This window comes from Chaetodon auriga, chromosome 21, assembly GCF_051107435.1.
Source record: "Chaetodon auriga isolate fChaAug3 chromosome 21, fChaAug3.hap1, whole genome shotgun sequence".
Taxonomy (NCBI): domain Eukaryota; kingdom Metazoa; phylum Chordata; class Actinopteri; order Chaetodontiformes; family Chaetodontidae; genus Chaetodon; species Chaetodon auriga.
Genome location: NC_135094.1, coordinates 10,869,976 through 10,887,366, shown reverse-complemented (window position 1 = coordinate 10,887,366; position 17,391 = coordinate 10,869,976). Strand labels below are relative to the sequence as shown.

The 17,391-nt window shown below is 41.8% G+C and overlaps 3 protein-coding genes across 3 annotated transcripts in view; 2 read left to right on the top strand and 1 right to left on the bottom strand.

The window, feature by feature from the left end:
* rttn (rotatin) overlaps positions 1 to 1,176 on the top strand; it is a 29,304-nt gene extending 28,128 nt beyond the window's left edge. Inside the window, exons 47-49 of the mRNA XM_076721539.1 lie at positions 521 to 624; positions 831 to 900; positions 1,011 to 1,176. Coding sequence (XP_076577654.1) covers positions 521 to 624; positions 831 to 900; positions 1,011 to 1,090 — 254 coding nt within the window. The 3' untranslated portion in view covers positions 1,091 to 1,176. The remainder of the gene's footprint in view (positions 1 to 520; positions 625 to 830; positions 901 to 1,010) is intronic.
* Positions 1,177 to 1,953: 777 nt separating this feature from the next.
* On the top strand, positions 1,954 to 7,055 carry cd226 (CD226 molecule). The gene is given in 9 exon segments (XM_076761504.1): positions 1,954 to 2,113; positions 2,878 to 3,201; positions 3,378 to 3,761; positions 4,218 to 4,320; positions 5,260 to 5,314; positions 5,795 to 5,900; positions 6,779 to 6,879; positions 6,882 to 6,927; positions 6,930 to 7,055. Coding segments are annotated over 9 exon segments (1,293 nt in total). The 5' UTR covers positions 1,954 to 2,049; the 3' UTR covers positions 7,040 to 7,055.
* A 1,876-nt stretch (positions 7,056 to 8,931) lies between these two features.
* dok6 (docking protein 6) overlaps positions 8,932 to 17,391 on the bottom strand; it is a 46,070-nt gene continuing 37,610 nt past the window's right edge. Inside the window, exon 8 of the mRNA XM_076761466.1 lies at positions 8,932 to 10,414. Within this exon, the coding sequence (XP_076617581.1) occupies positions 10,260 to 10,414 (155 nt within the window). The 3' untranslated portion in view covers positions 8,932 to 10,259. The remainder of the gene's footprint in view (positions 10,415 to 17,391) is intronic.

The window sequence follows — 17,391 nt, the reverse complement described above, 5'->3', positions numbered from 1 at the left end:
ACAGTGAAAGTTTAGCATCTATCATTCAATAAATTAGGAAGAAAGCATCAAGTGTATGAAGATTCTAAGACACGTAGGTGAAGAAGAAAAGTGAGGAAGCCGCAGAGACGGCAAAAAAAAAATATATAGTACCCCCCCCCCCCCCCCCCCCCCCCATACAGTGCAAGCTGCAGGTGGGAGTTGTAGGACCAGATGGGTGAAATCATGTGACTATTTTTGTTTCCTGTGGAAAGATCACATTTCCTGCGTGTGTGTGTTGTGTGCATACAATATCTCAGTCAGGGGTGATGAGTGATAGGACCACATCGCCTTTGTCATGTTTCTGCAAGAATAAGTAAAAGTGCAAAACAAATGTCGCCGTGAGGTACCAGGAAATGACCCAGATAAAGACAGTGTGGTGACATTTTGCACCTAAAAATAGCAGTATGTTGTGTTTTCCAGGGAAAGGTTTTACTGTATGCTCGTATGTCATGTGTATTTTAATAAGTTGAATCTCATTATCTTCATGTCTTTGCTCCAGACAAAGCCATGAAGGCATTGCTGCGCTGTCTGGACCGTGAGGACATGGAGACCCGCTGCATGGGAGCGTCTGCACTTTGGGCGTTGCTCCATAACAACCAGAGGGTACAAACACACACGTGCATCCTCGCATTAAAACTTTATTTTAGTGACTGGCTCGTGTTGGAGTTTATTGGTGGTACATGTCCAATTAAATCCCTCTTCGTCCTGAAAGCTTCCATTGTCCTCTCACATACGGACCAGATGATCAACCTTTTTATCTCTGATGAAAACAGCTCGTCCTAATCTATCTTTCTGCTTTCCCCTCAAAGGCCAAGACTACTTTGAAGTGTCCCTCGGTCCGATTGAGAATCGAGGAGGCGCATGCCGTCTCTAAGAAGGGTATGCATTTATTCACTTTGATGACGCACGCGTATCAGCACCTGTCATGGCGCTCCGCATTTGCATGTCCAAGTGTTTACGAATGTGCTTTTTTTTCCTCTGAACGGCAGATGCAGAGAGCAGTCAGGAGCCTGTGAGTGCCTACCTGTTGAAGTGCCTTGAAAACCTTTCCCAGCTGCTGAATAACTGAATGTATTTATATTCTTTGTTTTGTATCATGTTTTCTACTGAACAAATCTGAATTAATTTTGATATTAAAATGCCAAGTGGCAGATTTAGCTGCTGTCTCGCATCGCCTGATTTCACTCAAACAAATTGTGCCAACTCGAGTCATACTTTGCGGCCGTGTTCATTTTTCACAGAGTGCACCACCACCACTCTTGTGGTTGTGGTTGAGTCTGTTGTCCCACCCATACCACCATGGGTTAGTCGGTGATTGCAACAGAACTTTCTCATAGACACTGAAAATTGAAACAACATAATTAAGAGTTTAGGGCAGGGCTGACCAAAGTGCGGCTCATGGACCAAAGCTGACCCACCATAAGGTTTTTATTTTATTTATTTAAAGAAAAATATATTTAAAAAAAAAATGCTGTTTCTGTTGTTTTATTATTATTTTTTTTAATGACCAGATGATGGTGCCAAGTGAAAGCAAATAATCATCAGAAAAAACTATCAACCTCATGGTGGTGCTAGAGGAAAAGTCAGGGGATCACCAGAGTCTGTAGCGTCCATCCTCTGGGGACCATGAATACCTACATCACATTTCATAGAAAACCATCCAAGAGTTGTCGAGATTTACACCCTTAAAAATGATATTACTGTGTGTTTTTCTAAAAAAATCCTCAGGATTGTATACAGTATAGAAACCATCTGTAGATTGCAGGATTTCAGGTAGCTGAGTTGCATTTTTAGAAAATGTCAGTATGGGTCGCAGCATGCAGCTTTATGCCATAAGCTTGCCTCCCATTCCCAGCCCTACTGATAAAGTGCCCCTCTGTGTGGAATGAGCTAACAGTGGGCTACCATGAAGTGTGTCCCAGTAGCTCAAGTGTGTCTCTGTAGCCAGAGAGCTAGCAGGAAGTGCAGCTCGGGTGCCTCTCCACTCGTCTCATCAATGCAGCGTTCATTCTCCCTCGGCGGGGCAAGATGGAAGCTGTACAAAAGGACCACTGGTACTTCGTGGTACTTATCTTTCTTCCTTTTCTTAAAGGTATGGACTTGATATATGTTTTGAAAAGTTTTTAGGAGAGTTTATGGTTCATGAAAGGCAAAGATTTTGATTGAGTGTTGAAACTGGCGTTGGCTGTTGTCTGTGAGTCTACTGAAATATTTTTTCATATAGTTTCATCATCTTATAATCTTTAATTCAGAATCAGAAATTAAAACTAAACATCGCTTTATTCCACAGTTTCTGTTTAGTTACACTGTCCGCTAAGATGTTAGAAAAGCTTGTTTATTGTTAGTTTTGCAAGACATCATTATTCTAAACTTGCCAGAGCTCTCCCAGGGGCATCACTGGACTTGAAATCAGTTATCATTCAGCTTGGATAAAAGGCTTTGAAAACTTGGAAGCTTGATCACCAGCTATTGTCAGCTGTGTATATGTGTACTGGCTCAAATTAGCCTAATTACCATTACCCAAGGGATGGCCTCAAAGCTGTGAATAGCTGAGGTAATCTTCAACTGGAGGAGATTTAGGGAAAATCTTTTTTTTTTTTTTTTTTTTTTAATTTGCCATGTGGCATTAGGCCTAAACAATTCTTTACAAGTTCAGGATTTTGAACTGATACGTGGAAAATATGACAATATAATCACTTATAATACTACAAAAATGATTATTCTTGTATGTAATTTAGATTTACTGGTTTCATTTCCTGATTTATCAGCTTGTATCTTTCTAGAAGTCATAATTTCCAGATTTTTTTTGTCAAGCTTCCGATGAGTTGAATGAACAGAAACATGCCCTCTGTCCAGTTGCTGTCCAGCAGAAGGAGATTGTCACAGTTCGCCTGGAGGAAGGGATGGTCCTCGAGTGTTTGTGCCCCTGGTACGGCAACCTCAGCATGGTGTCCTGGACCAAAATACCAGACAAGAATCCAGTAGCCATTTTCCACCCAGAGTACGGGGTGGCCTTCTCTCACCATTACCGAGAGAGGATAGAGTTCCTGAGGACCACTCCGATGGACGGGAGTATTTCCATGAGGAATGTCACTCATCAGGATATCGGGCTTTACCACTGCTCCGTTCAGACCTTCCCTCAAGGCCCCTGGACAAGGAACATTCAGGTGGAAGATTTAGGTAAAAGATATGACTGAGGTGGGAACTCTGAGCTCTTAAATCACTGGGCCCCCCGAAAACCAAGAGTTGATGCTGAAAATGAAACTTTACAGACTTCATTTCCATCGCACGTTCAGATTTCTGTCTCCCTTTGATGAGCAATTTCCTGTTTGTCCTCCACCTTCTTCTGTTTCCAGACGAGCCCCCGGAGGAAGACGAAGACAGCACGGAGCCCCCCACCCCAGAGGTGATCGAGGCGGACGCGGAGCTGGTGGCAGAGCAGAACGACAACCTGACCATCAGCTGTAACCACGAGCGCAACGCCACCGTGTACCAGGTCATTTTGGAGAGGATGCCGCACAGCCAGCCCTGGGGCATCATCGGGGTGTGTAAGAAGGTGGAGGGGGGCCTGGTGGGCGAGGACTACAGCGACAGGGGCAGGGTCAGCTGCACAGACAGTTTGGATGTCAGTCTGCACCTGACAGGTGTGGTGCAGGAAGATGGTGGTTTCTACCGCTGCACCTTCAGCACAGATGCAGGAGTGCAGACCACCACGGTGCTGCTCACTGTGCCCCCTCCAGGTACAAAGACAGACCGCGTGCATTTGTTCTCATACACATATGTGTGTCTATGTATATGTATGACCTCATGCCTGGATGATTGAATTGATTCTCATGCTTATTATTTATGGATGCAATTATTTATGCAGTTCAGTGGTTGATGAAACATAAACACTGAAACGCCTGTGATGATAATCTGAAACAGTTTAGCAGACTCCTACTCACATCTGCTGAAACCACAACATCCTGTGACAGGTCTGACTGGCAAGCTGTGTGTGTGTATTGTGTGTGTGCTCACTATATACACGGCATGCTTTAATGTCATGTTGCATCAGTGAGTCATGAGCCTTAAACATACATATCAGTCACCACAAACACAAATAAAACCGCACCGTTCTGGCACATGTTTATTGAAAACGCTCGCTTTCAGGTGGCTTTGGTGTTTATTTTCATTATTTTCTCTAATTTCATATCCAGGTGGATTCAGCCTATCTGTGTACATGATGTATATTTACATCGGGGCTGGAGCTTCTGGGCTTATTCTACTCATTGTCATCATCATACTAGCAGTGAGGCGCAGGTAAGATCCCACAGTGTGTTTTCATATATCTTCAGCAAACAAAAATCCATGAAATATGGGTCCCTCTATTGACTTTGAGTCACATTGCTCAGATTCTTGCGGTTTGGAATAAATGGTGAAGTGACATAATCAAATATAACTGAGTATCAACAAGCGTCGACAGCAGCCCCACAGTGGCTCCGCTTCGAGCTGAATGCCAATGTCAACATGCCGACATGCTGATGTTTAGCAGTTTACCGTGTTCACATCTCAATTTAGCATGTTAGCATGTTAATACTTGCTGAAGTGGGTACAATCTTAATTTATGGCCCAGCTTATTCCCCTAACCTTCACCATTACCCTAACAGCACTGATGCAGCATCGTGAGGTCGTTTGTAATTCTGAAAGCAAATTTTTGATTTTTCAATATTCCAAAAGCTGCATTTTATTTGAAGTAAAGCAACAAAGCAGGTAGGCCACTGGCAATATTTTCCTAGGATGGCAAGGGCATGACCCTCCCTACTCTGCCCCCTGATTGGCTTAACCTGATATTTTACCCTAATCCAAACTGAACATCACTCCTCCAGCCTGAACAGTCTGAAAAAAGAGTTTTGTCCAGCAGAAATATGTTTCCGCTTTCCTTTATTTTACAACCACTTGAGGAGTTTGGAACCACTGCACTGGATGAAAAGTCAGGGGATCACCAGGATCATGAGGGTCCATCCTCCAGGGAGCGTGAATGTCTATAAATTTCATGGCAGTCCATCTAATGGTTGACATATTTCAGTACGGGCCAAAGAGGAACTAACCGCTAGCATGGCTTAAAATGTGCCACTGTTCTTTGATTATTGCTGCTTTCAGAAGAAACTTATCCCTAAGAAATGTGTAAGGTTGCATTTGAAATTCCCACTTATGGAAAATCCTTTTCCTCTGTTTACTTTGGTTCACTAATCACCACAGGAAGAAGAACAAGAGAGAGGAATACAGAGTCAAACTGCACCCATCTCAGAGACAGGTGAGCCTCACGTTATTCATCATATCTACTTTTGTTTTGACCCTTGACACTTTTACAGCGCTCCCTTATCTTCTCATCAGACATGCACTTAATTACAAAGCCGTTCCACTTTCCTCTTGATCTTGTTTGATACAGCACAGTTATGCTAACTTAACTAATGCTGCTTGGCAGTAACTGACAGTGGCATGGCCTTTGGATAATGTATAAGAGCAGCTTGCCAAATATTTTATTATTATACGTTATATTCTTATTTCCTTATGTATAGGCCATCCTGTTATTAACTGAAATATTTAATAGGATATTTTACAATTGTAGTATTTTTGGTGTATTAACAGCTGTGTAATGTAATCACAGAATTTAAGAGACCATTTAAAGGGACATTTCATGACTTTTTGCCAAGCATCAGCCATTACTTTACCATCTGTCACATGTCCTCGTCTAACACCTCATGTACTAATAAAATCTATCACATATTCACAGCCAAACTTCTATGAGAATATATCCATGTGTCCCCGGAAGAAGTCCAGGCAGATACGAAATTGTCCGATCTATGCCAACCTGCAGACTGTACGATACAAAACCAGCCGTCAGCTTCATGATCACTGAACACATGTAAATACGATGCACTATGTAATTTGGATGTGTAGTCTTCATCTGTCGCAGCTGTCAACGGGCCCTCTGCTTTTCTCAGATTGATATAAATATGAGCAAAACTGAACCCATAATGACAAGCTCTGATTATTTATTTGAGTTTTTAGTACGATGCAGGGATCACTCTGACGCTGATTAATATTCAAACTGTGATCTGAAATGAGTTGACAAGCTGCTGCTGTACGTCTCAGGAAGCTGTTTGAGTCAAGCCCTTCTCCCACTAATTAAATGTAGTATGTACTTCATAATTACTGTTGAGGAAATATTTGTTTTGGGCAAAACAGTATTTGACAGTAGCCGTCATGCACGAGGAGCAGACAAAGGCCTGTATAATCATTCTTTTCACTTCTCTAACCCCTGAGTAAAACGATTGACAAAAGCCTGTGTAATTGCTCTCCTTTTACTTCCATCCCTCCTGGTTTCCATTCAAAGCTTGACAATAGTGTCTAATCATCTAACGGAAAAGAAAAGCAGTCACTCAGCACTGTACCATCGCTTGAGACTGTTGCTTTCCCCCAAAGGGCTCTCCGTCGAGGATGGCTGCATTCTAGTTACAGCACGCTCTTATTATGAAAGCTAAAGTCTAATTAGCTAATCCTGTGCTTTAGTTTATACCGTAGCTCCTTATACGTTGTCTATCTACTGTTTATTGATGAGTGTTTTATTTTTTCACAAGTTTTCCCTGATGTATTTATTATGTTTTATGATTCCTAAGCTTGCCTATTAGCTTTTGTAAATTAATATTTAAGGTTTGTGTTCGCACTGTTAAGCTGTGTGTTGTTTAAGTGTAATCTGATTCGTTTATCTCCATAGACATGGAGGCAGTGGCAGAGGCAGTAATGGATATGCAGGCTATCCTGCTAGGACACGAGACAAATGTGGACAAGCTAGAAAAGTGGAACATAATGGGACAATATATAGTTCTAAATCACAAGTTTTCGCCTTCATTCTCTCATCTCGCTGCAAAACAGCAGAAGCTGAAACTGTGCATTTGACTGTGACTGTGTGTGGGTGACCAGCAAAACTGAAACTGGTGCGTGTGAGACTGCAAATGGCTCTATGTGGTATAAATAAAAGCGTCATAGCCACTAACTCACCGCGTTGATTTCCTGTGATTGAGTGCTTGAGAGTGACGAGGGAACGGAAAGAATCACTGACTGAGAACTTCAAGGAAGCCAGGTGATTTGCTGTGAAAAGGTTATCACGTAGCATAAAGACTAGAAACACGGAAATGGCCATCTTAGCTGTCTGAAGGTAACAGCACCACTAAAGCTCATTAATTAACGTGATACAGCTCTTTAATATGTACGCAAACCAAAGTGTTAAAAAAAAAAAAACGACAACTTGTGGTTTTATAGAAGGTTTTTATGGACTAACTACATGGACTCTTGCTGTCACCATAAGGTTGCCATACAGGAAGTTACTGTATCTGGCCAAAAAATATTCAGCACGAAACCCTCCATAAAACATTACTTTTTCTACATATTTATGGAACATTAAAGGTGCTGGTTGACAGATTTGGTTACCTTAGAAAAGAGCTATGCTAGCTACTTAGCTAATACTAGACTTATGCTAAAGCTAAGCTAACCAGCTGCTGGCCTGGCAAGAGCTACATGTCAGTGCTGTCAGTCTTTTCATCTAACTCTTTGCAAGAAAGTGAATAAGTGTTATTTCCTCAAAAAAAAAAGCTGTTACATGATAGAACATTCAATTTATTACCTTTTTATCATCAAAAACATTACATATGTACATTTAGTGAAAACTGTAGTCCTACACTCAATGTATTCAAAGTGCTATTAACATATAATCCGACGGGAGTGGAACACAAAACATGGTGGACACAAACACAATCATATAGTAACAGTAACAGAAATCGTGACGACACATCGTACCTACAAACAGGTGAACGGCTACAATAAACAACAGAAACTGCAAATGATAAACACGGTCGACTAGAACTTCCTCCAGCCTTCTCTTTAATGGTCCAGATGGAGTGGAACTATTAATACAGATATTTATTAACCACACTTGAGCTACAACTAGGGCAGAAATGTGGCTGGATATGTCTACAACTGTCTTTGAACTATGGGCTCTGCGATGCAGACGCGTTTGAAGATGGGCACTTTGAGACTCAAATTAATACGAAGGTTGAGCTCTTTTAAATATGATACATAAAATAAAGTGACTGACTGCGACGTTTAACCAACGCAAAATAAGTGCTTCTGCCTGTAGCTCCTGTGCAAGAGGATTTCTAAACAAAATAAGTGATTAGGTTTGACATTAAAGGACTGCTTTGCTGCTTCGAACTGTCACTGGAAACCCTTTTCATCTCAGTGCTGCTGCAGTTTCTGGATTTGAGAGATCTTTTCTTTAACATGAGCATGTAACAGAAACCATTTTTACCACAAAAAGAGATGAATAAGTGTCTGCTGACAGCCACCAACAGGTAACAAGTGGTATTCTCGGCTTTGTCAGAGAGCTCTTGTTTGGTTAGGGTTAGAAGTACTTCAGGTATAACACAGCATTTCGCAGCTGCTGTATTTACGAGAAACTTAAGACTTTTCTGAATGTTTTGAAGGTACAAAGCTAAATTCACACAATGGTAAACTCAAAGCCCAAAGACGATGCTTTGGTTCGGTCTCACGCTCTGCGGTCTGCGTCGAAGGCACTTCTTACTCGATGAGGACAATGCAGAGAACGTTTTCGTCACAGCAGTCGTGTACTTCGTGACAAACTTCAAAAACTACATGCTATAGAAAGGATTTACTGATTTAGGCTTTACTGAGAATGACCACTAATACTTCTTGTTCGTACTTGGATGGATGGAAAACAAGACTGTATAAGGTGTCTGACACTAAAAATAAGGTAGCTGTCAGGCTGCTTTATCTTTATTATTATTTTAGGACATTTTTATTAGTTTTTAAAGGACTAGTCTCACATCTCTGGCACTTTTTTGTTTTCTTGACGGGAGTTAAGACGAGGAGATTGATACTACTCTTGTGTCTGCATGCTAAATATGAAGCTATCACAAACAGCTAACTAGCTTAACTAGTTTAGCACAAAGACTGGAAAGGAAGGAAACAGTTAGATGAGATATGGTTAAAAAAAAAATCTAGTAATCTATCAGCACCTCTAAAGCTTGCTAATTAATATGATATATCTCATTCGTGTAAAAACAAGCTGTGCAAGAGGGTGGGTTTTGTTAGCACTGCACACAGCCAGGCGAGCTGTTTCCCCATTCAGGCTTTGTGCAAAGCTAAGCTAACTGCTTGCTGTAGGATCATATCTATCATACAGACATGACAGCGGTATCAATCTTCTCATCTAGGACACAAATAAGTGTGTTTCCCAAAATGCTGAACTATTCCTTTAATGACTTTTGCTTGTTTTTCAGCATTTTACCGAGCACAGATTTGCTCATAAAGATAAAGCTACATTTTTCTAAACTTTAATCCTGTACGCGCATAACACTTTACCTCCATCTTGCATAACTGGCCCCATCAGGTCACAAACATCTCGCTTCTCTCCTTTTGCTAATGAACCAGTGGTATCATGCACCGTACATGGTGCTGGAGAGGAGCTAGGAAGCTATTAAAACCAAATTGCTCTGCTAGCGTAATGCAGGGTTGGCAGTTTAAAGTACAGGCTGCGAGAAGGTTGCATTCTATCATTTCCGACATGACAGTCGACACTCCTCGAAGCACATTTCTGAATGTCTTTTTCCCGTTGCTGGTTGTAACCGATTAAAGGCTTTAGCTGATTCATCACTGCCATCAAAGTCAAGCGCTTTTTGTGTAAGGCATTGATCAATTTCACATTCTTGAGAGGGGGCGAAGCGCAGTAAGTATGGGAGGATTATGTGTCAAAAATGGTGGCGTCTCTCCGGAAATGGTTGCTGAGGCGGCACATTGTTGGAATGAGCCCGGTGTGATTTCATCATTTTCAGAACAAAAGTCTGTTTTGTTTTTTTTTAACATTGTTTTATGATGGAACTTGGTGTATTAGTGCCTCTAAGTCCTGCTATCTTAAACAGCATAATGACAACATAAAACACTGTAAAACTACACTTAGAGGATTTTTGGTGCAATCTTTGAAGCTACCGCTGCTGTCACACAACATACAAAATAAAAAAAAAAAAATCATCCCTCTCAGGATCCTTTTCTTGTTCCACTCGCTCTACAGTTGACACTATCGTTCACCAGGAAATGATATATTACACATGTCACTATACATATTTCTACATCCTTTCTACAGCAGTGGGTAAAGTGTCCAGTTTTGGTGGAGCAATTCTCTGTCATTGAAGGGGTCTCAGGCTGCAACTGGATTCACAGCCACTAGAGGGCGACGGTGCCTCTTCCTGGTGCTGGCTCTCCTCCCGTTCTGGCTCGTCAGACAGAAAGCTGGGGAACGTCTGTGCTCGAGGGATGAAAGTCATTGTCAGGCCACTTCCTGTTGTAAGGGGGGAAAAAAGTGGAGAAAGAATCAATGGAGTCCTTCTTTTCAACCACATAAATTAAGTTTCATTTCACCGGACCTCACATCAAAAACACAAGTCCTATCTTTCTCTTCAACTGTTGCTTAGCTACTGTCTGTGGTGATATCTTTATACACAAATGAAGACTGCAAGAATAATCCTGGCATTTGTAAAGGCCTCTGATGTAGGTGGTTCTCACATAATACATAAATATAAACCCCAAGTTGTATAATAGTAACAAACATGATGGAAAATCAATCTTTTACACCTCAAATAAGCATTTCAGACCGATGTACTCTGTCTCATTTTTTTGGCCTGTCTCCTCTCTTTCCCTCTCCACATTAATTTAAATTAATTGGGCCAATTTGTTCGGCAGTTCATATTGGTTAACGGCACAGAGAGGGAGTAATGGATACTTGTGGGTGGAGGGCTGTTCTGTGCAACTGTCAGACCATTAATAATTTATTAGAATGCTGTTTGGAGATGTGCACGGTGAGGTAGGTTGAGGATAAAGTGGCTGGCATCGTGCTGATCATGCACCAAACAAGGAAGAAGTGGCCACTGATGAATATTTCAGGAGGTGCAACACTGTAATCAACTCTAACCTACAGCACACTGTATATGGTTCCTGCTAACACAGGCGAGGAGAAATGGCTGCACGTCAATACATTTCATACATTTCAAATCAATTTACCTCCAGAGGTTAATTGAAATTTGATTAACAAATTAAACTTTGAATTTGTTGTCTGTAAGCTTACACAGCCACCCTGACAAAATCGACAAAAAGATCATTTTCTCTTGTGCCGGCGGTCCTGAAGTGCTTATTAACAGTTATGATTTTAAAGTTGTGTGAATCATTCATAACACAGCGAACACACGCAGCCTTTTCTGTGTGTGTGTGTGTAGCCAGCAGCACCAGTCATGCTGCCACCAAAGGGAATCAGGGCTCAGACCGCAAGACACGCTGCCAACTCAACAACACAACACATGAACATGGCAATCAATGTCAAAGTGGCTGCGTGACGGATGAGCCCGGTTAAAAGCAGAAATGTGTGTGAAGAGAGGAGACGGGAGGAGAGGAGGACAACGAAGAGGAAAGACACAAGAAAAAGCTCTTTCCTGTGTGAGTTGAGGGAACAGCTTGCAGGAGGAAGCACACAGGGGCTGGTGTGGGTGTGAGGATGAGACAGTACCAGCCATAACAGGTGAGTCATACACACACACACACACACACACACACACCTCTGTCCACTAGCCTTTCCTTTCCTCCACTCCCTGAAATAAAGAAAAATGAGATAAGGCTCCAGCGTACAGTTTTAAACGCAGCTTATTGCATGTTCTAGAAAAAAAAAAAAAAACACTGCAGGTTAAAAAAAAAGGGGGGGACACTTTCTCGCCCCTCCCCCCTGTACTTAATAGATTGCTGAGACGACTGGTGCGCAACCAGGCATATCCTTTTCACATCTTTGCCAAGACAATCCCTCCCCTCAACCAAGGCCAATTTAGGCTGGAAAAAAAGAGAGAGAGGCAGGGAGCCCAGCGCAGACTGAGAGGGCGAAGCAGATCTCATCATCTACTCGGTCATAAACAGCGGCGTTTGTTGTGTGATGCCAAACCCCTGACGAGAGCCGCGCTGTTGGACAGGAGGCACGAATGCAGACACACTGGTGCAAAAAAAAAAAAAAAAAAAAAGTCGTAAAAACACAGAGAGAAGACGTTGTCAGCATCCCTCCTCCTCCTCTGCTATCCCTATGAGAAGCAGACAGTGATTTGTCAGTGCCTTTTCATTACCAGGGAAGGTCATGTCATCCTATCTGGCCTGGGGTGGCAGCTGCTGGGCCGGAGCAGACAGGACAGGCAGGGAGGAGAGAGAGAGAGAGAGAGAGAGAGACACACACACACACACACACACACACGCTGACAGATACAATGGCGGACCATGCTATTCACGCATGTACACACACACACACACACACACACACACACACACACACACACACACACACACACACACACACACACACACACACACACCTGTCTGCACCTTCCTCCCTCACTGTGCGATCACCCAGGTGGCATCCTAGTAACAGCTGTAACCAGAGAAAGAGAAGCTGCGTGGACCACAACCTCCAGATTATGCAACGCTGCTGACATCCCGCTTTGTGCCTTTTGTGTAGCAAACACAGGAGCAACAATACGATGGAACCGATAAAAGATCAATCCAGCGCGGCCTAAAGATCGGCTCAGTTAATTTCACTCTGGATTCAAATAACGCTGATGACTGAGATTAAAAAGCACCCACCAGGAGGAGACCAAAACAGCTGAACTCAGTTTTACCTGGCTGTAATGAATTTTTCATGGGATTCAGCTTTTTTTTTTTTTGCATGTACATCTACTATATTCCTTGTCGCCTGTTGCAGATAAGATAGCGTTATCTTCCTGTTCTCCTATCATCTTGTCCCCATGCCTTTGATACTTGCTCCCTCTCTGTAAAATCCCCTCGTATCACTCCCAGCCGATCAAACTAAGAACAGTGCTCCATCCCATTAGAATTGCTAATGCTAAGGCACTAAACTGTGGAGAACAATGAAATGCAGAGAGAAAGCGTGTGTGTGTGTGTGTGTGTGTGTGAAAAATGCAAAAAACATAAAAATGGGTCCAAGAAAAAATACAAGCATTCTTGTCCCTTTTCCATTCCACTATTACAGTTGGTAATTGAACCATTTCCGACAGGCATGGCGCCTTGCTTTCTCAACTCCAAAACTTTAAAGTGCACTTATTTGTATGCATCAGCAAACTCGGAGAACACAGCAGTTTCAGTGAAATGCAAAAGAGTGAATAACATTAGGAGAGTAGAGTTGGAGCGCAGTAGAAAGTAGATGCATTGTCTTAGGGTATAGTTTCTGGAGATTAAACCATCTATCTTAGGTTTTAGTGAAAATAGGTGGGGGGGGGGGCTTAATTTTGTTTTGTACTGTGTTGCACGATGATCAAGGTTGCTCTTTTTTTCCTCCACCAAATCCCTCAGTTTCGTCTAAACAAAACACATTTGACAATTATTACTTTCAATTACGGCAAACAAGGCTTGTGGGATGTATTTTGGAGACACTTCCAGCTAAATAAAAGGCAAATGTGAAATCTATTAAAATAATACAGTTACTGTACTTCACTGCCAGGTCCCCCGTTAACTGAGGCAAAGAAATAAACAAATAGGTGAATAAACCTCAACGGGACAGCAAACTGTGTTCCTTAATTATTCCCCCGGACCCGCAGGGTATTTGAAAGCAACCGGAGCATGACTCAGCAAATTGACTGTGCTGATTGGATATTCATCATGCACGCAGCGATACAGCCAAGGAGCAAAAGCAGCCAGCCATCAGGGTCCACATTCACGATTTCTTACCTCTATTTGCACCCAAATCATTTTGGCTTATAATATCACTATTACAGGAAAATAAACTGATGTATCAATGCATTTAGAAACTGGAAACATGAGGTGTCCAATCAAGATGTAGTTCCTTGAGGACACTTGCTAGAACTCCACTACTTTTGGCTATTTTAAACAGTTAACCTGCAGCTGTGACCACTGTATACTAAATATGGACATGCAGCTAAAGACTAAAGGTTTAGTTCCCTAAAAAATCAGTTTTATGTATTTAGTATAGATTTGTGGCAGAAGTTGTAAGAAATCCTCCACATTTATGTCTATTTCTTTTCTTTTTTTTAACTGTGTTGAACAGTTCAACATTTTTTAACCATGTTCTGAAATTAATCAAATAGTCTAATAATAATAAATAGTAGAAACAGAACAGATGATTTTAACAGCAGGAAATTACAGTAAGTCAGATCTGCTGTGGGCTATGTTGGATGATTTTGTATATAATAGTATGCATATAATAATGTAAAGCTGGTCTGAAGTATCTGTGAAAACAATGAGAAAGCAAACAATCTGAAAAGCTCTTCTGCCATTTTGGATGCACTTTTGAGATGGTCCCTAACTTCAGCTCACACTAAGGCTTCGATATCGGATCATGACGTAAAAATAGCACCTGTGCAACATCAGTCAGCTTCATCCCGCACTGTGCAACACAACTCCAAACATTTACACCTCAGTGGTTTTTAGCCGGTCGCCTCGTTATTTATCTTTTACAAAATGTGCGTCATCAGAGTCGCTCTGTTTTGGCTACTTCCTGGTCACAGTGTACAGGCAGTGATCACCTGGGTTGTTGATACTGAAGACAAAGCCTGAATCTGATGAGTGTGAGTAAAAAGTGTCCATTTTTTTATTATTTCCAAAAGGATTTATGGACACTTATCCTTTATGGATGCTGAAGATCCTGGTATCAGCGTAAAGACTGAGCTAACAGTGTGTGTATGACGTCTGTGTGTTTTCATTTGACTGAATTATGACTCTGAGAAGACGTTGTGTGATGCTTGTGGGAGATTGTGTCAATTTTGTGGGCGACAAATATATGAAAATCATTCACATCCCTGCTAAAGATGCAAACTGTCGCAACAACAACAAGGTTAACTCTAAGAGCTCTCTGCTGCAGCGCAGACAGCAGAGGATGCAAAACAGCTGCAGGGAGGTGGAGACCTTCTGCCAATGAGGAATCAATGCAATTACTGTATGTGGCCATCCTCATCTACGACTGCTTGCAGCCATGTTAAGGAGCACCAGCAGCTGACGTGTGGGAGGTTCTCCCGACATGCCTTCCACAGTCCAAACATCCAGTGTCACAACGGGAGTCAAACTACCATCACTCCCCAGAATCCCCTCGCCATCCTCCTTGTCTGACTCCACCTTTTCACCATGTCCTCAAACACACTGATGCATTCAATTTATTCATGGGGAAAGGAGGGGAGATAATGGTTGTGCTGAATGTGTATGAGCAGGAGAAGGTGGAGGCTGGTTGTGAATCGGACAGACACACGGAGGAAAGTGTGGGAGGACCAGTGGAGATGCCAGGGTGATGGATGAGAGAGAAGCTCCTCTGCTCAGCAGAGTTTGGAGAGGAAGAGTCTAAAAAGGAGAGTTTACAGAGACTGGGCCTATAAATAATGACCCTGAGGTGGAAGCTTCTCTGTTTAGCTGGAAATAAAAAATAAAAAACTTGTCGGTGTTTGGAATGGAAGACTCATATTTTGCTTTTAAGCTTATCAGACCACAATTAAATGATAATGAAAAAAAAACAAAAAACAAAATCCGGCCTGAGCTTTTCAAAAGAAAACGATGACGTCAGAGCGACTTTCATCTTTGCCTGGCTTTCTGTTTTGCTCTATCAGTGGAAGCCAAAAGGCCCATAATCCTCAGATAAGTCTACTAATCAACTAATACCATAGACAGAGCGTAATCTCATCAGCTCACTAATCACCTTTCTGCCTCTGGTCTACATCGAGACAACACACACACACACACACACACACACAAACACACACACCTTTTCTATGTGTACATTAAGGGGACGTACAGTGCTGAGCCTGAAGGCTACAGAGCACCTGCTGCTGCATTCATGCATTTGGAGTGACATTTATCTCCTTCACACACACACACAGACATGAACTCGTTTACTTTCAAGAACACACACAAATGTTCTTTGTTTGTCTCTCATAATCTGGTTCAGACAACGGGTGTGCTTGTGCTTTTGCGTGTTGTTGTGGCTTCTTCTTGTCATTTCCCACTTCGATATGATGAGTGTGCACTTCACACGGGACACATTTGCAGACACACAGCTAAAAGAATGTGGCCATACGCAGCGCAGACCGCCTCTGAATGTGGTCTGAGCAATCATATCTCAGAGCATCCTGCACTTAGACTGGTCCGCCTGTGATCGGATCACCCAGGACGCATGATAACACCAGGTGTAAACCTTAAAAAAAATCCAGATCTGAAGACTTAAAATGAAAAATCTGGAAAGAAAAAAGGTTGAATAGCTCATGCAAATCATGTCATTTTTATCAACAACAGCAGTTCAAATTAGGTGGAGTGGAGTTCCGTATCAGCTATCAAGATTTTACCTCCTTTGATTGACTTGATTGCTTGTTGCAGCTTGTGGCTCAAGTACTAAGATGTTTCAAATTGCAAATCAGATTCCTAACGAAGGTCGACGATTTAAAGATTCAAGGATTTCAAGTTTAACTGGTTACATACACAAGCGGTATGTGTAGAAATGCGATGTGGCATGACTTGTAAGGATGGTGTGAAAAATAAGGATTAGAATAAAGAAATCCAAGATAAAGGTATATAAATATTTGTAAAGAAAAAAAAAAAAAAAAAAACGAGAAATGTATTTTTCTGCCAAGTTTAAACATGCAAATGTGCAGGGCCGTCGCTGCAGACAAGGCCGAGGATATACAAATGTCAGAGAACAGAGGTCACATCACACAAGGCTTAGTTTGCAGGCCAAACACGAAGAAAGTCCCATTAGTCAGAGACGACAAGAGACCTTTTCTAAGGCTTGGTGATAGAAAATTTGTCATTCTGTTGTAAAAAAGGAAAAAACAGACACATATTTGGAAAGATGGAATCAGTTCAATGTCTGACAAATAAGTCATTTGTATTAAAAGTCATTGTTATTTATGGGAAATAACTTCCTGATGATGAAATCATGCTTGATGTAAAGTTGATGACTGAGATATGAGAAATGGAGTCCCACAGCTCTGTTATGCTGACAGTTAGATGATAATGAAAGTATGTTCCATGTTCAGTTATATTGTGTATGACCTTTATTTTGTTCATATTGACAAAATGAGGCATTAACTTTGGATTCTGACAGTAACTAAGAGATATTTGCTGGCATGTAAAGTGAAAATCCCTCCATGCCCGAGTACAACAATCCCTCTGTCTTCCTGTTTCTCCACCTGTCTTTCCATCACCTCATCCCTCACTGCTCCACACATTACCACTGACACGAGCAGGTGAAGAAATAGCAACACTGTGCGTATGATAATT